The sequence below is a fragment of the Bufo gargarizans genome, chromosome 4 (genome assembly GCF_014858855.1).
Source record: "Bufo gargarizans isolate SCDJY-AF-19 chromosome 4, ASM1485885v1, whole genome shotgun sequence".
Lineage (NCBI taxonomy): Eukaryota > Metazoa > Chordata > Amphibia > Anura > Bufonidae > Bufo > Bufo gargarizans.
Window position 1 is genome coordinate 432,958,606 of NC_058083.1, and position 23,471 is coordinate 432,982,076.

The 23,471-nt window shown below is 42.2% G+C and overlaps 1 protein-coding gene across 1 annotated transcript in view; it reads right to left on the minus strand.

Moving 5' to 3' along the window:
- Positions 1–23,471, minus strand: part of LOC122934184 (acetyl-coenzyme A synthetase 2-like, mitochondrial) — a 110,045-nt gene that overhangs the window by 52,139 nt on the left and 34,435 nt on the right. Inside the window, exons 3-8 of the mRNA XM_044289458.1 lie at positions 16,892–17,091; positions 11,665–11,840; positions 8,827–8,979; positions 8,579–8,726; positions 6,983–7,120; positions 771–863 (exon numbers count right to left, since the gene is read on the minus strand). Of these exons, the coding sequence (XP_044145393.1) occupies positions 771–863; positions 6,983–7,120; positions 8,579–8,726; positions 8,827–8,979; positions 11,665–11,840; positions 16,892–17,091 (908 nt within the window). The remainder of the gene's footprint in view (positions 1–770; positions 864–6,982; positions 7,121–8,578; positions 8,727–8,826; positions 8,980–11,664; positions 11,841–16,891; positions 17,092–23,471) is intronic.

A 23,471-nucleotide genomic window follows, 5' to 3' on the forward strand; every position in this document is an offset into this window, starting at 1 on the left:
GAACCTCTAATGTGTGACTATGAAAATATATATATACGGAGACCATAGAGATCACGGACAGCACACGTCCATGATTCACTGACCTGTGATAGAGGACTTAGGCCCCTTTCAGATTAAAGCATTGTGCCCGCACTGAATCTGGACCCATTCATTTCAATAGGTCTATGTACATGAGCGTTGTTTTTCACGCATCACTTATGCGTCGCAGCATGTTCTATATTCTGCATTTTTTATGCAATGCTGGCCCCATAGAAGTGAATGCAGCTGCGTGAAAATCGCATTGCATCCGCAAGCAAGTGAGGATGCAATGTGTTTTTCACGGATGGTTGCTAAGAAATGTTGTTTGTAAACCTTCAGTTTTTTATCACGCGTGTGAAAAAACACATCAATGAACATTTCACCAGCAAGATAAAAACGAAACAACTGAACACAATCGCAGGCAAAACTGAATGAACTTGCTTGCGAAATCGCGCATTTTTAACTGAACGCATCCAGACCTAATCCGTATCGCTCGTTTGCAAGGGGCCTTAGAGTTGTATGCAGCAGAAGACTGAACACTTAATACTATGTAAAGAAAATATGGATTGACGACCAGAATATGGGCCAAAGAGCAAACATGTCACTGAAGAAGTCAAGTGCAAGTGCAACTGCAATTAGGAATAAGGGAAGCAGTAATAGGACCAGCATTACAGAGGTGTTCAATATGTGTTTTCACAGTCTTTGTGCATGTTCTGTAGACAAATAAATGACTACTTATAAGAATGACTTACCTGTTTGCCACCACGTGTCCACAAGATCACACCTTCCTTCACCGACCACGTTGTAAAACCATTCCCAAGCTTCATGGTTTATCGGTTCACCCACTAAAATGATTGAAAAAGATTGATGAAGCCGCAGCTATTGTTTGGTTAATGGCAACGACCTAGCAGAGCAGGACAAGGAGAAGCAAGTTCAGAGAGGGCAAATTTTTCCAAAGCATGTGACAAAATCACACGTCTGAACTAGGGCCTCAGTAATGTGTTTGTTTCTCTTGTGCTTGGATGACAACAGGAATTTCTGCTCCTTGTTAAGTGTTATATATAATGCTAAAGACTGCTAGACTCGGTTAACAGCACGCAAGTGAATTCCTGATATAATGTCTTGTGAATAAGGTAATATTTAACCAATGGCTTGAAACATTTTCTTTTTCGCTCAATAAAAATTCATTTCTCTGTACAACCTACAGAATTTAAAATACAATGTATATATACAGGTCCTTCTCAAAAAATTAGCATATTGTGATAAAGTTCATTATTTTCTGTAATGTACTGATAAACATTAGACTTTCATATATTTTAGATTCATTACACACCAACTGAAGTAGTTCAAGCCTTTTATTGTTTTAATATTGATGATTTTGGCATACAGCTCATGAAAACCCAAATTTCCTATCTCAAAAAATTAGCATATTTCATCCGACCAATAAAAGAAAAGTGTTTTTAATACAAAAAAATTCAACCTTCAAAAAATTATGTTCAGTTATGCACTCAATACTTGGTCGGGAATCCTTTTGCAGAAATGACTGCTTCAATGCGGCGTGGCATGGAGGCAATCAGCCTGTGGCACTGCTGAGGTGTTATGGAGGCCCAGGATGCTTCGATAGCGGCCTTAAGCTCATCCAGAGTGTTGGGTCTTGCGTCTCTCAACTTTCTCTTCCCAATATCCCACAGATTCTCTATGGGGTTCAGGTCAGGAGAGTTGGCAGGCCAATTGAGCACAGTAATACCATGGTCAGTAAACCATTTACCAGTGGTTTTGGCACTGTGAGCAGGTGCCAGGTCGTGCTGAAAAATGAAATCTTCATCTCCATAAAGCTTTTCAGCAGATGGAAGCATGAAGTGCTCCAAAATCTCCTGATAGCTAGCTGCATTGACCCTGCCCTTGATAAAACACATCGGACCAACACCAGCAGCTGACATGGCACCCCAGACCATCACTGACTGTGGGTACTTGACACTGGACTTCGGGCATTTTGGCATTTCCCTCTCCCCAGTCTTCCTCCAGACTCTGGCACCTTGATTTCCGAATGACATGCAACGGTCCGGTGCTGCTTCTATGTAGCCCAGGTCAGGCGCTTCTGCCGCTGTTTCTGGTTCAAAAGTGGCTTGACCTGGGGAATGCGGCACCTGTAGCCCATTTCCTGCACACGCCTGTACACGGTGGCTCTGGATGTTTCTACTCCAGACTCAGTCCACTGCTTCCGCAGGTCCCCCAAGGTCTGGAATCGGTCCTTCTCCACAATCTTCCTCAGGGTCCGGTCACCTCTTCTCGTTGTGCAGCGTTTTCTGCCACACTTTTTCCTTCCCACAGACTTCCCACTGAGGTGCCTTGATACAGCACTCTGGGAACAGCCTATTCGTTCAGAAATTTCTTTCTGTGTCTTACCCTCTTGCTTGAGGGTGTCAATGATGGCCTTCTGGACAGCAGTCAGGTCGGCAGTCTTACCCATGATTGCGGTTTTGAGTAATGAACCAGGCTGGGGTTGGCTGGGAGTTTTTAAAACCCTCAGGAATCTTTTACAGGTGTTTAGAGTTAATTAGTTGATTCAGATGATTAGGTTAATAGCTCGTTTAGAGAAACTTTTCATGATATGCTAATTTTTTGAGATAGGAATTTTGGGTTTCGATGAGCTGTATGCCAAAATCATCAATATTAAAACAATAAAAGTCTTGAACTACTTCAGTTGGTGTGTAATGAATCTAAAATATATGAAAGTCTAATGTTTATCAGTACATTACAGAAAATAATGTACTTTATCACAATATGCTAATTTTTTGAGAAGGACCTGTATATCACACATTACTGTGACCCGTAAAGTAATACTTTGTTCTATGAAGATTTAATAATGAAGATGTGCCACAATTGTGGAGCACATTCCTTGCATCACATTTATTACAGGGGTTGTCCAATTACAACTTATCCCCTATCCACAGAAATAAATGCCCGATTGACGGGGGTCTGACTGCCGGGGCCTCTGCCAATCACTGGAACATGGTCTGTTTCCCGTGTTTGAATGGAGTGGTGGACATACATGCTTGCTGCCAACAGTCAACAATAAGACTGCCAGAGATAGTGGAGTGCTGTGATAAACTTGGCACATAATGTGGGACAAATTTTAAGCCTTAAAACCATTAAAAGAAATGACTATTCTCATCCACAGTGCAGACCAGAATAGGACAAGTTCTATAATTTGCCACACGAATCCGCAAAAAATACAAGTGTGCATGGCACCATAGAAGTAAATAGATCATTGTGATATATCTGTGATATCAAAAATGCAGATAGCACAAGGATGAAAAATATGGTTGTGTCCATGAAGCTTTAGTCATTAGTCCGTCCTTACATCTCATGGGGTCATAAGTGTTCATCAACAGATAAAAATATGCAAAAAAAAAACCATCTGTTCATCTAGTTTTAGCAGCACACAGATACATAGACAAACTAATACACAAACAAAAGGACCAGACACATTGAGGGAGGTTTATTAAGACTGGCGTGAAGTTTCATATTTCAAGTCTTAAACCATGCTCCCACCTCTTAATTTAATGTGGTGCTTCTGGGTTGTCCTAAGGAAGAAAATGAAATCTATATGTAGAGTTGCAGCAAAAAATGCACCATTACCTGTCGTTCCAGATAATACGTTTGTTAGAAACATGCAGATAACACCCATTTTTCTACTTCTGGTGAATATAGTGCAAACATTTTTGAGCAATTCTGGAGCACACAATTATTTGCAGCAATTTTTGCCACACTGTATGCCCAAAATTGGATCAAATACATTGAGATATGTGGGTCTTTAGATCGGCACCATTGATGGAAAATAACATTTCTGTGTCGTGGGAGATCAGAAGCTGAAACTGTGGGCCAGAACTTTGTTGATTAGGAAGACGCAAAGTAGATGACACTATGGCACTATCAACATAAACCGAATAGTCACCTGAATGAGAAGAAAATCACAGTACTCACTCTCCAGAGCAGACATTCCATTTATTGTAGCAGTTCACATGGGATGTGGAACAGAGTAGGCGATGGCCGTTTTGTGCAGACACGCACTTCGTCTGGCTTCTACAAAACAGACGTTGCCTACTCAGTTTCCATATCTGACCTACTACAATCAATCAAATATTTGCTTTTGAGGGTGAGTGCCATGATTTTCTTCTCATTCGGCCTCATGCACACCGACGTTTTCTTTTGCGGTCCGCAAAAACGGTTTCCGTTGTTCTGTGATCCGTGTCCGTTTTTTCTTCCGTGGGTCTTCCTTGATTTTTGGAGGATCCACGGACATGAAAAATGAAAAAATAATTTAAGTCAAGGTTGCCGGATCACGGACGCGGATGACAATCTTGTGTGCATCCGTGATTTTTCACGGACCCGTTGACTTGAATGGGTTCGTGAACCGTTGTCCGTGAAAAAAATAGGACAGGTCATATTTTTTTCACGGACTGGAAACACGGATCACGGACGCGGATGCCAAACGGTGCATTTTCAGATTTTTCCACGGACCCATTGAAAGTCAATGGGTCCGCGGAAAAAAACGGAAAATGGAAGAACGCCCGCGGATGCACACAACGGTCGTGTGCATGAGGCCGACAGCGGTGGATTTATTACTGAATATATTTTCACTGAGCACAACCTGAAGACAGGGCGATATATCACCATAGTCTCCAGCTTTCCTGATAACACATGGACGGGTTTCCTCTTCAAGTCAGAGCAGTACCAGATCTATTTCTGTTTCATTTGAAAATTAAATCAAATAGTCAACTTGGACTTATTCCATCGTAATAGTAGAAGGCAGTTCTATATGCCCAGGGCTGGATTAAAAATGGTAGAATCACATAGGCAAACACTTTTAAGGATCCCGCCTTATGAGTAAGGGCTGTATTAGACGTGCAGAGGGTCGGCCAGATCATGGCTGACACGCATTTGAAGCAATGCTTATTAGTGATGATGATGCCTGTGTAAACGTGCCGTCAATTACCTGATCAACAACTCATTCATAGGGCAATCGCATTTTTTACGCACACTAAAAAAATTATGATTTTGTATGGGGACGAACAATTGCATTAGCGATGGCTCCTCCCCATACGGTGGTGGAGATAGCAGCATGTAAATGCAGCAGTCTCCTCCACTGACGAGCAGGCGATTGTTGGGAAGGAACACTTCCTGTCCGACAATCATCAGCCTCATCTGCTGGTGTAATACCAGCCTAAGGGTGTCATATCATGCATCGCCATCTAAGGGCTGTATTAGACCTGCAGATCAGCATTTCGATTGTCGGGAAGGAAGCGTAATGCCATTGTTCTTCCCCATGCAGAATCATTGTTTGATGGCCGCAGACCATTATTAGATGGCACTGGCGCTGACAATGACATTTTAGAATGCATAAAAATGCGATTGCCCGATAAATGAGCTCAGTCATCGGGTGATCGGCAGCACTTTTACACAGGCAGATAATCGCTAACGAGCATTCCTACGAACACTTGTTAGTGATGATCTGGTTGACTATTTGCAAGTCGAAGGAAAAGTTCACATCTCTGTTTCATTTTCCGTACCTCTGAGCAGTCACAAGAACAGAAAGAAGAAGAAAACAGGATCCTGTAAACAAAAACAAAAAAAAACAGATCCTGTTGCACATTTGGCATCCATTTGAGCCATTTTCATCTGAGATGCGTTTTTTAGACGGAAAAAAAGTACTACATGCGCAGGATCGTTTTTTTTTTTACAGGACCCCTTTCCTTGGAATAAGCATCACCAGAGGTTTCTCCATATGGCAGTGAAAAACCACTGGATTACTTCTAGCTAGCAGTGCAGGCAGATGGGGCATCAGAGCTCAAAGAGAATGAAGCTCCAACCCTAATTCACATACACAGTATTATTTTATTAAAATACACTAAAATATATAACATACATATCATGTCTTTCTGTTAGGCTCCATTCACATGTCCGCAATTTCATTCCGCATTTTGCAGACCCATTCATTTCTATGGGGAAGCACAATGTGCTGCCCAGATACAGAATTGCGGACCCGCACGTCCATGTCCGCGATTCCGTTCCCCCCAAAAAATAGAACATGTCCTATTCTTGTCCGCAATTGCGGACAAGAATAGGCTTATTCTATTAGTGACGGCGATGTGCAGTCTGCAAAATGCCGAATGCACATTGCCAGTGTCCGTGTTTTGCAGATCTGCGGATCCATGGATCCGCAAAACACATTACGGACGTGTGAATGGAGCCTTAAGAGTGGCTAAGAAATGCTGAAGGGTAAGGTTGGTGGAGGTGAAGGTCCCAGGTGATGGAGACCTTTGAAAAATTGGCCCATTTGCCCTTCTGATAGTCTAGACTTTTTTTTTTTATTGCTTTAAAACGGTGTGATATTTCTGAGCTAATGTTCATTGAAGGTATTCAAAAATTAGATTATATCATATGAAGGTAAAATTTGGTTGTGCATGCATTTCAATCCTTTTGTATTATTTTTACTCTACAAGAAGACATCAAGTCAAAATCTTATGGAAAATCTAGAGAAGAAGAAGAACAGGCATGCATTTCAACGATGTTCTCGCAGGAGATAAACGGTTGCCAGAGGTGTCTGGCAGCTGCTTATTCCCCTCGTCGCTTTAAAAACACATGGGCAATTGGCCAATGGAGCTGGGAGGAATAGCCATCAGACAAATGAGTGGGAAGCTTTAGGCTTTATTCCCATTGGATCCTTATGGTCCATGATGGATTTGTTTTGTAATTGTTCTTCCCAGATCCCATTAACTTATAATATAACTTGCAATATGAGACAACATAGGACCGAGGTAAATGAGGGGATTAAAGGAAGCAGGTGCTAGAATATATATAGTATTTGTGAATTTACTGTGTTTCCTGTGCTTTAAATGATGGGGTTAAAATAATCTTACAACATACAAATGTAGGTATTAGACAAGTCCTCTTTACCCACCTGAGCCCAACATTTTTAAAGATGACCTATCGTATTTCTTCACCCAGTCGTCTCCATACTTGAGCAGCAGGCGTATTGCAGTTGGCGCACCATAAAACTGATTAATCCTCAACCGTTCCACCATCTCCCAATAGCGACCTAAGCAACATCAACAATATTCTTTGTAGAAAACGTTGTTAAAATCATCCACATGCTACAATTCATGCCAAAACATTTCAAGTCCCTTGTAAATGTGATTCTTTTATGTTAATGCACAATAAAGTAATAAAAGTCAGGTGCTTTTGTCAGAATGTCGCCTACGTAATTATAAAACATACAGTAAATTCTGTAACGAATAACTCATTGGAATCCCAAAAATGTTCTCTTAAAAATGTAGTCTCTGAACTACACTGCTAAAATGGCAACTATCCAATCTCATGAATTTTGCTAAGTAAATATGTTTAGAAAAAAATGGTTTACTGAGTTCTGTGTTGGCAAAGGTCTAACCTCCACCTTGGGAATAAACTGGAATACTGAGTGAAAGACCAGACCTTATCCCTCAACTTCAGTGCCTGATGAATGGACACTAATGATGTGACCACAGTTGACTTTACACAGGCTTTATTCAAGTGCTTTACAAATTCTAAAACTGACTATACACATTAGATAAATGTTAGCCGAACCCTCCATTTTCAGTGGGACTTCACAACCATCTAACGTGTCATCCGACTCTCACCTAACATCATATTAGGGGAGATAAGGATCGAATAGTTGGATTTCAACTGCCCTTTCTTTTTCTCTTTGGAAAGATAAGCCGCTGTCAGGGGAGTCTGGAAGTAGCTTTCTTCCCTCTCCTCCTAATGTGTATGGCCAACCTTTCATTTGTGGTCAGGCTCTATGTCACCTCAACCTTAATTTCCTGTTACATGCAAGTATGGCCAGGTGACATGAAAACTTTTAACACAATAGCAGTATAGCAATATGTACAGTATATATGACAACCTCTTTCCATATGCCCTACTATATGCCCACTCAGGAACCTCCTCTATTAGCCAGAGCTACTATAAAGAGCTACCATAGTCACTCTAGAACCAACTCAAGCTTCCACTCTAAAGGACTCTACCTGGCCTTGTACTACATGGCTGCTTATTCATTTCAATGGATGCATTAAAGCAGTGTTTCCCAACCAGTGTGCCTCCAGCTGTTGCAAAACCTTAACTCCCAGAATGCCCGGACACAGCCAAAGGCTGTCCGGGCATGCTGGGAGTTGTAGTTTTGCAACAGCTGGAGGCACACTGGTTGGGAAACACTGCATTAAAGGATCAGACATGTCCAATCATACTGTCCGATCCTTCTGTCCCCCAACATCTGCTTTTGGGGAAGAGTCAGGGAGGCCCCAAACATATTAGATGGTTGACTAGTCCACCTGAAATCAACAGATTTGGCCAATATTAACCCAAGGCCAGCTTTTTTGTGATTCATTACTCTAAAAGGCTAACATGATGGATGTAGGGTTCAGCATGAACTAACTTTACACCTCTTTCCCACTTATCTTAAGTAATGCAAAGACTTTGGAATAACAGAAGGAAATATTTTCCATAAATCTGGTCTCTTCACCTGGATCTGGATATGTTGGAGTACTCTCAAAAAGGACAGTGGTGGCTCCATTGCACAGAGGTCCATAGACGACATAGCTATGCCCAGTAATCCAGCCAATGTCAGCAACACATCCAAACACATCTCCTTGTTTGTAGTCAAATACGTACTGACAGAAAAAATAGACATTATGATATTAATCATAGGTTGTATGCCAGCATAGCAGAAGAGGATATCATCATTGGGCCACAACCACAAAATACACTTACCTTATGCGTGAGGGAAGCATACAGCAAATACCCAGCCTGTGTGTGCACAATTCCCTTAGGCTGTCCAGTGCTGCCAGATGTATACAGCATAAATAACATGTCCTCACTGTCCATAGTTTCTGGAGGGCACACTGGTTCCGCTCTGGCCATTTCCTGCCAAAACATGTACAAACTGAGATATGTGATCCCAGGAGAAGCTGCAAACTTGGTGCTATAGTATAGTAGCGTAACTGTGAATGGGTTCATGTGTATATCTTTTATGTTTCATATAAGGCCTCATCAATATAGGGATTTTTATGTGCATTTTGGGTGCGGATTCCACAGCACTAAACGTGTGGCCGTCACAAGGAAATTGTCTCCTATTGTTTTCAAGGGAAATCTGCACTGCCATTTATGTGGCTGTGGTTTAATTTGGTGCCATTTCCAGACTGTGTCAAGAAAGGAACCATTGGAAACCATAGTGGGTGTCTGCTCACAGATTATCCCCCTTTGGCTGGGTCTAAAACTGCGGGTGGAGCTCTCCCATTCAAAATGCAAAACACGGAAAATGGGCTTCTACTGTGGATTCTGCGACAGATCTTTTCAAAGGACGTAGCATAATCATGCTTGCTTTGAACTCTCCCTTGTACCATTCCTCCATTACTTCTCCTGGAAGTTTATGGATAAACTGACAACTGGGTGTTATTATTCCTCTTGTTAACAGGTTGTGTCCCTACATAGTGTCCAAACACTGCTGACAGTGCCAGCATGTGTAGAGCCCTACTCCATTGTCAAGTGTAATGGTAACAATCAGTTGTCATTTTATCATAGACTTCCAGGAGGAATAACAGCAGAAAAGCACAACACAGAAAAGATGCTCCAGAATTGTTATTTTATGGGGACTACACTAAAACATACATGTCAGAAGAGCTGCTTCTACTACGTGCTTCCTGGGCTATACCATTATCCTATTTAAAGCGTCTTTAAAGATTACAACCAAGATGTGCTTAATAATAAAAAATTATGAAACCTACTGTAATATTAGCAACATTAAAGATAATCAATATATGCTAATGTACTCCCTACTGTACCGTTATTAGCAGTCACCACGGCGTGCTGTCACTATATACATGCCTAAAGCTGCCGGTTTTCTCCAAGTTGACTTGGAGTATCCAGTACGTTATTCTGTATAATATACCGCAGCTGCTGCAGAACCTTCTTTGGAAAAGGAAAGGAGCTTACTGTCCATCATTTCTTGATTGATATGATAGGTCCTTATCCTGTTCATGAAGGTCTCCAGCAGCCTTATTTTTATGTACCTTGATTACTAATTACTACAGACATATCAAAATAAAATTTCCATTTATATATACTGTACTGCAAGCCATTAATTGCTACAGACTGAATCAGAGGTCTCAGTTAAATATTTATTATTATTTTTGTATTTTTACAAAAATAAAGTACATATTTATTAGAAAATACATAGGACATAATACATCAAATAACTAATAGAAATGTGTTACTTTTGGTGAGATATGTCTCATATTTATAGTAAGCTTTGTTTAATATATTATTTTATTTACATAAAACTACTGTATATTGGTCCACATCACTTTTCTTTGTTTGCTTTACTTCAAAGATAGGAGTTTTGTCATTATACTGCAGTGACCCAGTGGTTTATTGTTAAAGAGGGTTACTGTGTCTCTTCTATGCAGTTTGTTTCCCAAAGGCTGTGCATGGGGAGAAGGACTTAATTTTCTTGCCCCCATAGAGACAGTTGCTGGGTGTGGGCTGGTCCAACCACTCTAGTAAGGAGCTGCTAGGGAGTGTACAGGCAGACATCTTTGTCAGGAGCCAGTGTGAGAAGCTAGAGTGAATGTTGCAAGGAGAAACAGCAGACTGGGATATACCAGCCCTGTGAGCCAAGAGTGGCCAGAACAGTGACCTTAACAAGTGCCAGCCTCTGAAGTAGAGAAGAAGTGAGCCAAACAGAAGATTTAATGCATGTATATTGAGGAAAGCGTGTGTATTGGCTGTAGACTTCAGTGCATTTTGGTTGGGGATAGAAGTTTCAGACACCCTCCCTACAAAAGAGAGAGAGTGGCCATATGGTAAATGACTACACCCACAGCTGGGTATTGTAGAAATACAGACTGAACAAGTGGATATATAGAGAGAGAGAGAGAGGGAAAGAGAGAATTTGCACCCCTTGGTTGAATTGGGAAGCTTGCTTAGATTAACTGGAAAGTCATTCAGAAAGAACCACCTTATTCCCCATTGCTCCCTATATGTAGACTTGGGAAAACTGCCTTTGCAACCTGCAAAGATTGTGCCTGCTTCTGCAAGTGTCTGCGAGTGCCATCTCCCGACTTGCCTCAGTAAAGTACTGTAGACTTGTTTAGCAAAAGAGTCCTTTTCTTTTCACAGCATCATCACCTACACTGACACTGTACTGTGCCACCTCCAGGGGACCCTGCCTTGAATCTGCAAATCCTTCTGACACCAAGGGCACCCCACATACCAGTAGCATGTGCCCGAGGGGAAGAAAGGGTGCATCTCTCCCTTCACTGCATGTGCCAGAGTGAGGACTGCCTTTGTGAGTACTACTATCACCATCGTTGCCTCTACCACCACTCCTGTCCTCTCCCGGGCTTGCTGCAATACTATATGTTGAATTTTGTAAACCCATTTTGAGACTAATATCTCTTAAGAGTCTTTGTTCAGAGTTATGTATAATTCTCGCTTTGTATTGTCAGCAGTATCCCTACAATACATATCATAAAATATGGATTCTTCTATTCAGAATATTTCTTATGTGCACCATGTTACATAGTACAGGTACACATGTATAAGACGTACTTCTTCCAGAAGAATGTCAAGATTACCCATGTGGACTTTGTTGTCCGTCCTCTGAGCAACAAAGACATGTTTAATCGATGGACAGCTCTTGACAGCTTCATCCACAGTCTTCTTGAGCTCTGTCACTCGTCCACCCCTCAGTCCTTGGTTGACAGTGATGACAGCTTTGCATTTAGCTATTGAAATAATATGAAGATAATTAATGATTTCATTTAATTCTTGAAAAGCATTTGCTCAGTCTCGTAGACACAAGTGTACCAAAATATTATGAGACTAATATCATCTCACTTATAACCTTCCAGACTTGACTGCACATGCAAATGTAAGAAACTTTGTAATCTATCTTAGCAAAGAAAGTTGCTTCCTTTTCCTCTTATCAGGCCCCACTCCTGCTCTCCCCTCCTTTTTAACTCTCAATCCACTGTTCAGATCTTCTGAGGGTATGCTACAGAGAGGTAGGGAGCAGATTCCCCTGTTTCTCCATGTGTAGTCTTTGGGTAGACATGAAACCAGCTAGTCTCCACCTACCTGCAAACAAACCTGAGAATTACAGACTAAATTACAGATTAAAGAAGGAAAAACTGCTAAAATGGCAAAAACAGGTCATATAATGACCAAATATAATGTTATTCCTCATGTACACCCACATGGCAGCTTATTCTGGAAAACTTATTCTGAATTTACAGTTTAAAGCTGTGTTCATATAGGTCCCATAACAGCAAAAGGAGAACACTGCGCATGCACAGCATCCTTTCCATTCACAGTTGGGTCCTGCTCTCGATATAGGAGTGGGTCCTAAATGTGGGACCCACACCTATCAGACATGTCCAGGGGCATAGCTAGAAGTGACTGGGCCCCACAGCCAATTTCATGGACACATGGACTCACCACATACATGGACACACTCATGCATGCACTCACCACATACAAGGATGTACTCATGCACGCACTTCCCACATATATGGACACACTCATTCACCGTGTAAATGGACACACCCACCACATACTTGGACTTACACTTATTCACCCACTCACCATATACATGGACACACTCATACACACACTCACTATATATATATATATATATATATATATACACATATATATATATATATATATATATATATGCATACACATTCCACACACATGGATCCCAGTGTGAAAACGGCCATAGGAGTAAGAGGAGAAAGCATGGAGGAATTGTACTCCGCTCCCCACTTAGCAAGGACCTTCAGTGGGAGAAGCTCCAGCGCTGCTCCTCTAGTGTCTGCTCCTATAAAGTACAACATAGCTGTAACTAGCAGCAGGGTGTACATGTAATAAAAACTGCAGGACTTGGTCAGGAGCCCAGTTCATCTGCTGACAATGAAATCATAAGTACTGCTTCCGGGCCCCTTCTGAGCTTGGGCTCCGTAGCAGCTGCTTCCCCTTCTTCCCTGATAGCTACACCACTGAGCCATACACAACCAGACTTGGGTCACATATATCGCCTTTCCATCCTGTCTTCACCTAGCTACCTTTGTTGCATTTTATATTCATGTTAACTGAGATACCGGCTGGGTCACTGGTATTTGCAACTTTTTTTTTGTTCTCACTATACCAGCACAAGGGGCCGTTCAAATGACAAAATTAGTACAATGAACTAAATTTATTAATGTAATTGCCCGGCTTGGCATCAACTAAAAATGTGTGGCCCATTTTTAGTGCAGATTTAGATTTCATTTTTTGGGCTTTTAGGCACTTCAAAATACACCACATTTAGTAAGAGTAGGGGCGAGCGAACTTGATGTTTTCAAGTTCAGGTTCAGCGTTTGGGTTCTGGGGCATTTCCATGATGGAATCCGTCAGCACGGAATATAACGGAATTCTATGACGGCATGCACCACGGAAGCTTTTAAGAGGCATTTCGTGTTGCATTCTGTCTTAATAGAAGTCTATGGGCAGCATAACGGATCCGGGATGGTTTCCGTTAAGTCCTGTCCTGTATACCGGAAACCGTCCATATCCGTTATGCTGCCCATAGGCTTCTATTATGACGGAATGCCTCTTAAAGGCTTCTGTGGTGCATTCCATGATAGAATTCCTCTATATTCCTTGAAAACAGAATCCATAACTGAATTTCCCTAGAACCCGAACTTGAAAACATCAAGTTCGCTCATCCCTAATTAAGAGGCAACTTTTAATACATTTAGTGCAAACCACTCCAAAATAGGTTTTCAAACTTTGGCATTTGAAATGGCAGTCTTAAAGGGGGTTTCCGGGACTTTGGATAGGTGATTAAATATTTTCTATATGCACAGTACAGCGATACATACGGATGTAGCAGGGTTAACACAAATGCTTTTTGAGACGTGTTATCTAAACTAAATGCAACTAAATGCGTTAAGCAATTGCTTTTCAATGGCTTTTGTTTCAAGATAACGCAATGAGTTAAGAAATTTCAGTTAGGAGTGCGTGTTACCCCTGCTACATCTGTATGTTGGTGCTATAGTGCTATATAGTGCTATAACAATTTTTCTATTATGTATAGACATTACAGTGAGGTATCTAGGAAATGGTACAAAAACATCCTGCAAAAATTAAAGATAGATAGATAGATAGATAGATAGATAGGTAGATAGATAGATAGACAGACAGACAGATAGATAGGTAGGTAGGTAGATAGATAGGTAGGTAGATAGATAGGTAGGTAGGTAGGTAGATAGATAGATAGACAGACAGACAGACAGACAGATAGATAGACAGAAGATAGATAGATAGATAGATAGATAGATAGATAGATAGATAGATAGATAGATAGATAGACAGTATACAGTAGCTGGCACTGTCTCATTGACTTGAATTACTGCATTGGCTGATATGATGACAGAACAAATTCATGAACCTAAATAGAACCATGACTAATGGGGTATGAACTTGAGAAACTAAAGCATAGCCTGGGCCCCTCACACTGATATTCACAGGGTAGAATCTACTAATCATATTCATTCACATTTCTCTCAGAAACAGAGCAACATAAAGCACTTGTCTCAACAGTTCATCAACAACCTACCTGTGTCCTACTACAACCTACCTCAAAAGTAACCTTCATGTTATCTTGAACTCAACTTGTATGCCCTACCACAAGCATGATCATCAGCAGTCACTAAGTATTAAGCTGGCCATGAACATAAAATAATTGTCAGCCAAATGGTGATTTAGGAAAACAATTACATATTCCTCATTAACGAGCACGTTAATTCTGTGGAGCAGGGGGGAGAGCAGATGCTAGACACATCTGGTGTTTGTGATCAGAAAGACAATAGAACTGGAGAGTAAACATCTAATTTGTGTGATCTAACCACAAGCCCACTTCCATCAATCTAGCTGTTATTCCTATCAGCACATATAGAACAATTTCTTGGGGCACTGTTTGGTGATGTTTATCTGGGCTGTGCAAAGTGCTTTTAGACAGGTCTAGTTTTGGAGATGTGACCAGGGCCAAATATACTAGCATCTGTACAATTTGTGCAACTGCACAAGAGCCCGGTAGATAAATGGCTCTCTGTCACCTTAAAAACACCTTGCTACTGTCCATTACATTGCATTTGGGCGACTAACAAGGGTGAAATGGCCATATACCCTACCATGAAATTGCCCAATGGGCTGATGCTAACAGGGGCCACCCGAACCTCGTCACATCCACCAGGTATATAACGACCTGATGATCTCAGCATAAATGAATGCTAGGAGCATCAAGTATTTATGCACCTGACCAGCAGCCACCGGTTGCTCTCCCGACTCGAACTGTATCACCATCCTCTGTATGGTCATAGGGCAGTATTTTATGCTGCACTGTGGTATTTTGATTTTTTGTTTTTCTCGGATGATATTTTGTGTTGCACAACGGTATTACTGGCCCCACCATTTCTGTTGTCCCTGCCTACTTGTTTCTGGTATTGTCCATGCCTACTTCTGTTGTCCCTGCCTACAAGAGATGCCCTGTATTCTGTCAATTAAAGGGGTTGTCCAAGTTATATTTATTGATGACCTATCCTCAGGATAGGTCATCAATATCAGATCGGCTGGGGTCCGACACCCGGCCCCCCACCGATCAGCTGTTTGAAGAGAAGGCGCGCTCTGTGCCAGCGCCGCCTCCTATTCACTGTTTACCGTCTCGCCATTGCATCTGCAGAGGTGAGCAGGTGTAATTACACCTAACCGTCCTATTCATTTCAATGGGACGGATCGTTCCCATACACTTGTATAGGAGCGATCCATACCATTGAAATGAATAGGACGGCTTGGGTGTAATTACGCCTGCTCACCTCTGCAGATGCAATGGCGAGACGGTAAACAGTGAATAGGAGGCGGCGCTGGCACAGCGAGCTCCTTCTCTTCAAACAGCTGATCAGCTAGGGTGTCGGACCCAGGCGATCTGATATTGATGACCTATCCTGAGGATAGGTCATCAATAAATGTAACTTGGACAACCCCTTTAAGGCTTGCCTACAACTTGAGACCTTTTTTAATTTATTTTTTCAGGACCACTTTAAGTTCCCAGTCCACTTTTGGGGACTAAACTAATACATTTCATTGCTCACCATTACCAGCTGATCGTTATAGAGACATAAGGGCGTGCAGGCATAGGGGTTGTAGTGGCACACATACCTGCTTCTGCCTGTACCTTCAGCTGAGGCCTGGCATAGGGTCTCCTGCACTGATGTGCTATGCAGAGCTTTCAGTGGGGGCACAGGCAGAATAAGTGGAGTGTGCTCCTGCCAGAACAGTGCTCACTACAACTCCTATGCCTGCACTACAGTGGAATCCAAACACCTGTACAACGCATATATGTCAGCAGTGTACTGGTATACGGATTCAAAAGCACTATAAACACTGTGAACTTTGGCTTGCCTATTTTGTCAGTAAAAATGTAAAAAAAAAAAAAAGCATATTTCAAAAAAGTCATTATAAGGCATTTCGAACAGTATTAATAAAGTTTAGTTACACTTTGAAGGTTTGGGTGTTGGGGGAGAGTCTGGTGTGTTGGGGTAGAGAGTTCCAGAGTAGGGGAGAGGCACGTGAGGAATCTTGTAGTCGATTTTGTGAAGAACAGATGAGAAAAGAATGGACCCTCAGGCAGGATTTAGTGGATTTCCCCAAAGTCGGAGTATCTAAGGGTAACCTTGTATTTCTGTAAAATATTGTAGGATAATGTGGTACAACTTGAAAGTAAAATACTACTTACCATCATTAATTCGTCCACCCAAGGATTCCGCACTGAAACCAGCAAAGACAACGGTGTGAACAGCTCCAATCCTTGCACAAGCCAACATGGATGACACAGCCAAGGGTGAAACAGGCATGTAGATGGCCACTCTGTCACCTTTTTTTACTCCATACTTTTTCAGTGTGTTGGCAATACGGCATGTGGTGTCAAGAAGCTCCCTGTTGAGGAAAAAAGACAGGCTATAGTAACCCTAAATATCGCTGTTATTGAAAATCCTATATGAAAATTAGACAGCTATGACTAAGGCCTCCTGCACACGAACGTTTTTTTACACGGTCCGCAAAAACGGGGTCCGTAGGTCCGTGATCCGTGCCCGTTTTTTCTTCCGTGGGTCTTCCGTGATTTTTGGAGGATCCACGGACATGAAAAATGAAAAAAAAATCTAAGTCAAGTTTGCCATTGAAATGATAGGAAAAAACGGACACGGATCACGGACACGGATCACGGACACGGATGACAATCTTGTGTGCATCCGTGATTTTCACGGACCCATTGACTTGAATGGGCCCGTGAACCGTTGGCCGTGAAAAAAATAGGACAGGTCATATTTTTTTCACGGCCAGGAAACACGGCTCACGGATGCGGCTGCCAAACGGTGCAGTTTCCGATTTTTCCACGGACCCATTGAAAGTCAATGGGTCCGCAAAAAAAACGGAAAACGGCACAACGGCCACGGGTGCACACAACGGTCGTGTGCAGGAGGCCTAAAGGTGGCCATATGCATTAGTCTAAAGTTGATCAGATGGATGATTTTAACCAAAATGGATGTTCGTCAGATGAAATTTAACAAGGAACAGTCTTTTTAGCCTCCCAATGATAGTTCATTATTGTCTGAAAAAACGTTGGCCGTGTTTGTCATCTTATAGTTGGATGAAAGTTCTTTCATTTAAAGGAGAAAAGATCTTTCTTTGAAAGAACATTCCCAGAAAGATCTTTCACTCAACGCCCAGTTTCATTGAACATGTATGTCTAATTTGAACAAAATGGCAGTACAACATTTCACATACAAACAACAGAGATGAGAAATGGGGATCATTCTAAATTAAAGTGGTATTATACCTACTATAAATGGAAAAATAGAAGCTCTTTGCGCACATTTTTGATCAAACATGTGTCAGGCCCATCTACCAGGTGGCTTCCGCAGATGGGTACCTAACACTAATATACCACCTCTTTTGGACTTTCCTAAGCCTACAATATTCAGGGCAGTGTAGGAACCAGCTACATACGTACTCTGCTCAGAAGCCCCAGGCAGATGGGTGTTGCTCAGGCTAAAAGAGGCGCTACCCTCAATACCGTGTTTCTCCAAAAATAAGACAGGGTCTTATATTATTTTTTTCTCCGAAAAAAGGGTTAGGGCTTATTATTGGGGTAGGGCTATTATCAGGCTTATTTTGGCTCCATAAACAACAATCACACATTTATGCTTGAACAAAAACGCTAGAGATGACAGGATGCTGGTGGAGGCGGGGGAGGGAGCAGGACGCGCTCACCACGAATCAACACCTCCAGCTCCAGGCAGCAGAGAGGAGAAGGACATCCTGCCACTGCCTCATTGTTAGAACGTGCAGGCTGGCGGCAGGCTTTGTCACAATTGCTGTTTTTGCACACAAATTCTGCTCCTTTTGCTGACCTTTGATAAACAGGACCTCAAGTTAAAGGGGTTTTTCCATCTCAGACTCTCAATATCCATCACTAGGATATACCATTCATGTCCGATAGGTCAGGTCCCACATCTGGGACCCACTCGTATCTCCATGATGGGACCCTGAAAGTGAGCATAATGCAGCCATGCATCCAAGTCCACCCTCCGTTCACTACTTTGGGTGGGTCATCCTCAGGATAGGTCATCAATATCAGATCAGCGGTGGTCCAATTCCCAGGAATCCTGGTGTTCTCATCAATGTTGACCTGCACGCCAGAGTAATTACAGCTATCTGGTCTGTCCCATTCAAGTGAGCGAGAGCGGAGGCTGTAATTACACTGCACTGCCGCTGGAAGGAATTCAGCATGCGGGTGAGCATTGATGAGGACACAGCACTCGCACAAGTGTAGTGTCCCCTTTGCATAACTAGTCAGCGGGGGTACCGGGAGTTAGACCCTGCCAATCTCAGGATAAGTCACCAATCATGAGATTGGACAACCCCTTTAACCAATCCTTCTTGAAGTCATTTGTTTAAATCCCTTCTCTCACAGAGTAAGGGAGGAGTTCACATCATCGTTTCATTTTCCGTTCTTCTGATCCTTCAGGATAACAGAAATATATATTTTTTTAAATCCTCTAAAAAAAACAGATCCTATGCATCAGTTACGCACATTTGGCATCTGAGCCATTTCCATCTGAGATCCGTTTTTTAGAAGAAAAAAAGTTCTGCATGCCGTTTTATTTTTTTCCGTAAAAAAGGCATCTTAGACGGAAATGACTCAAACAGATGCCAAATGTGCATAACTGATGCGCAGACTCCGTTTTTTATTTATTTATTTATTTTTACAGGATCCTGATTTTTTTCTGTTCTTCTAACGGATCAGAATAATGGAAAATGAAACGGTGATGTGAACTGTCCCCATTCTTTGTCAGCAGCACATCACCTCCTGTTTGCACAGCAAGCAATTTTCTACCTGTATAAAAGATGTGATTCACAACAGACAAATGTTTGCTGATCGCTGAGCAAGTTTACATGGGGAAATCATCAGAAATAAACATTTGTTCAACCGATCATCAGTCCATGAAAAAGGGCCTTTAAACATATCCGTTTGGTACTGCATTTGAGTGCACTGACGTTTCACCAATACAATACTATGGGTAAGTGTGTATAGAGCAACCCGTAACCAAGAGCAGGCTTCTCATTATGTAACGTTTGATTGCCATGGGAAAGTCTGTTACTGTATGTTCAACTCTATGGCTGCAAACATCTACATAGTCCAAACATTACAGCTACAAGCCAGATGAATAATAAGAAGGCTCCGTATAAAGGGCTCATGCACACAAACGTATTTTCTTTCCGTGTCTGTTCAGTTTTTTTTTGCGGACCGTATGCGGAACTATTTCTGTATGTCCGTATTTCCGTTCCGCAACAAATAGAACATGTCCTATTATTGTCTGCATTACGGACAAGGATAGCACTGTTCTATTAGGGGCCAGCTGTTCCGTTCCGCAAATTATGTCGTGTGCATGAGCCCTAATACGACCAGTAATATTGTGGCAACAGGGTGCACACAAATCTCATAGGGCTCCCATAGCAAAATTTGCCAGCACGCAAAGCGCAATGCCCCAGATTTCTGAAGAATGTACGCTTTGTTTTTTGTTTTGTTTTTATTGAGCAGAAGAAATTTTAAAAAATGTGTCTCATCCTCACCCACTGTATCCAACTTCTGAATTAGAAAAAGTGGAACAAGTGCTGCAAATTGATGGCACTCTTTCTGAACAGCATATTTCTCAAGGTATTTACACCAAGGACCTGGCATAAATACATTAACAAATCTCCTCCAGCCTATAAAGTTCTAAATCACTGTTTCTCTTCACATAATAGACAGATGGAGCAGAGTTAGCACTCAAACTCTTAACTCAAATTTCTTAAATTAAGGCCAATTGAACATGACCGTATGGCTTTTTCAGCATTTTGCATTCCGCAAAAAATACGGATGACGTCCGTGTAAATTCATTTTTTTACGGAACGGAACAGCTGGCCCCTGATAGAACAGTACTATCCTTGTCCGTTATGCGGACAATTATAGGACATGTTCTATCTTTGAACGGAACGAAAATACGGAAACGGAAGGCATACAGAGTACCTTCAGTTTTTTTGGGGTCCATTGAAATGAATGGTTCCGTATACGGTCCATATACGGAACGCAAAAAACAGAATGGAAACTGAAAAAAAAATGTTTGTGTGCAAGAGGCCTAATAGTGATATTCTGTAACAAAAGCTATTTAAAAGCAATAGGAGGTGTTGGCTTAACACAACTAGTATCTAGCACAGGGATCAGCAACCTCTGGCACTCTAGCTGTTCTGAAACTACAACTCCCAGAATCCTCCTTTCACTTCTCTGGGAGTTACAAGAACAGCCAAGAAAGTGTGCATGCTGGGAGTTGTAGTTTCACAGCAACTGGGGTGCCGAAGGTTGCTGATCCCTGATCTAGTATCTAGTTTATTTAGTATCTAGTTAAGTATGTGTGTACTGTATTACAAAACTTTCTACCTGCAGCCACCACTAGGAGGAGCTCACTGCTTAGGAATTTATGCAATTAAAGTAATAATCTCTTTGCACTGACTCCCCGCCCCCTTCCCCCCAATGGCAGCTGCATAAAAATCCAGTGCTTTTTATTTCAGAAAAAGAGGATGTCCAGATCCAGGCCCCTCCTGGTCTTCCACCATTGAAGGTAATCCACTTTGTGCAATTAAAAGGAAAATCATTATATGTCAGTACTGAATAATGCGCTAAAATATCAAATCACCCTTGGAATTTAGAATATCCGATTCCAGACCTTATCAAGTAAAACCGAGCCTCTGCCTCCTAATGCCATCATAGCTGGAAGAAATGTACTGTTGCCAGAAGGAGATACTGTAGACCATCTTATAAGAACATGGTTCCTTTTGAGATCCCCCCCATATGTCTGTATGTGTACTTCAGAATTCCCAACAAAAAGTGTAAATGAGAGTGGACCATATGGAAAACCAGATGATGCAAAGCACCAACTGAAACGTCTGACCAAATTAAGTAACACCTATAGAATGCTAAATGAACCGTGTCTTACTGTCTGTCCCAATTTGTTATTTTTAACACATACTCAAACTATTGGCATGATTTTTAAGAGATTTTCAAGGGATTCTAACCTGCTTAGGCCTCTTTCACACAGACGTCATGTTTTGGCTCAGGATGCGTCCTGGGTGCATTGCGGCAAACCCGCGCGAGTAGGTACGCAATTTCAGTCAGTTTTGACTGCGATTGTGTTCCGTTGTTCAGTATTTATCGCACGGGTGCAATGCGTGGTACCCAGACCCGGACTTCTTCACTGAAGTTCAAGTTTGGGTTCAAGGTTGTGTAGATGTAATTATTTTCCCTTATAACGTGGTTATATGGGAAAATAATAGCATTCTTAATACAGAATGCATAGTACAATAGGGCTGGAGGGGTTAAAAAAATTAAATAATGTAACTCACCTTAATCCATTTGTTCGCGCAGCCCGGCTTCTCTTCTTTCTTCTTTCTTCAGGACTTGGGTAAAGGACCTTTGATGACATCACTGCGCTCATCACATGGTCCATCACATGATCCATCACCATGGTGATGGATCATGTGACGGACCATGTGATGAGCGCAGTGACGTCACCACAGGTCCTTTACCCAGCTCCTGAAGAAAAAAGAGAAGCCGGGCTGCGCGAACAAGTGGATGAGATGAGTTAAATTTTTATTTTATTTTTTTAACCCCTCCAGCCCTATTTTACTATGCATTCTGTATTAAGAATGCTATTATTTTCCCTCATAACCATATTAAAAGGGAAAATAATAATGATCGGGGGCCCATCCCGATCATCTCCTAGCAACCATGCGTGAAAATCGTACCGCATCCACACTTGCTTGCGGATGCTTGCGATTTTCACGCAGCTCCCATTCACTTCTATGGGGCCTACGTTGCGTGAAAAAGCACACAAAATTGAGCATGCTGCAATTCTCATGCAACGCACAAGTGATGCGTGAAAATCACCGCTCATGTGCACAGCCCCATAGAAATGAATTGGTCCGGATTCAGTGCGGGTGCAATGCGTTCACCTCACGCATCGCACCCGCGCGGAAATCTCACCCATGTGAGAGAGGCCTTACTGCTACTGTAGCGGTGTAGAAGAAGAAATAAACAGCAGCACTCACCAGTGTGTGAAAATGGCAGCAGCTTTATTCCAAAATCAAGTGTGGCAGGGGGCGGACAATTCTGAAGCGCGCATCAAACAGCGGTGGCCGTTTCGCACTACATGCGCTTCCTCAGGCTGTGCGTCCTCAGGCACTCACACAGTGCCGCTGTTTATTTCTTCTTCTACACCGGTACTATATGCACTTTACCAGCTACGTCCAGCTGCGCACCACCGGTCGTGTGTGTCCTCGCCAGCCATGTGAACCGCGTTGACTGCCGGCGCTGAATTGTCTGTGTGGCTGTGCCACCCCCTACCTCATCTGTTTGTTTACTGCTACTGTCAACTTCCTCCATTTGTTGACATCATGGTAGTCCCAATGGAGCCACCGCCTAATATGTGCCATTTATGCTGATGTTTTCTTACGCGGCAGACGAGCCTTTGACCCTCCTCAGGCACCAGGCCCTCGGTGTGACTGGTACCTCTGCACCACAGCACACGTCCCAATCCATTTTAATGCGTGTATTCACACATCAGTGTTTTACCACGGTCCGTGGGTCTGTGTTTTTAGCACAGATGCACGCTGTATTTTGTCCGTCTTCACGGATCCATCATGTCCATTATAGTCTATGGGTCCGTGAAAACTACAGATGCAACACGGATGCCATCCGTGTGGCATTCGTGTTTCACGGA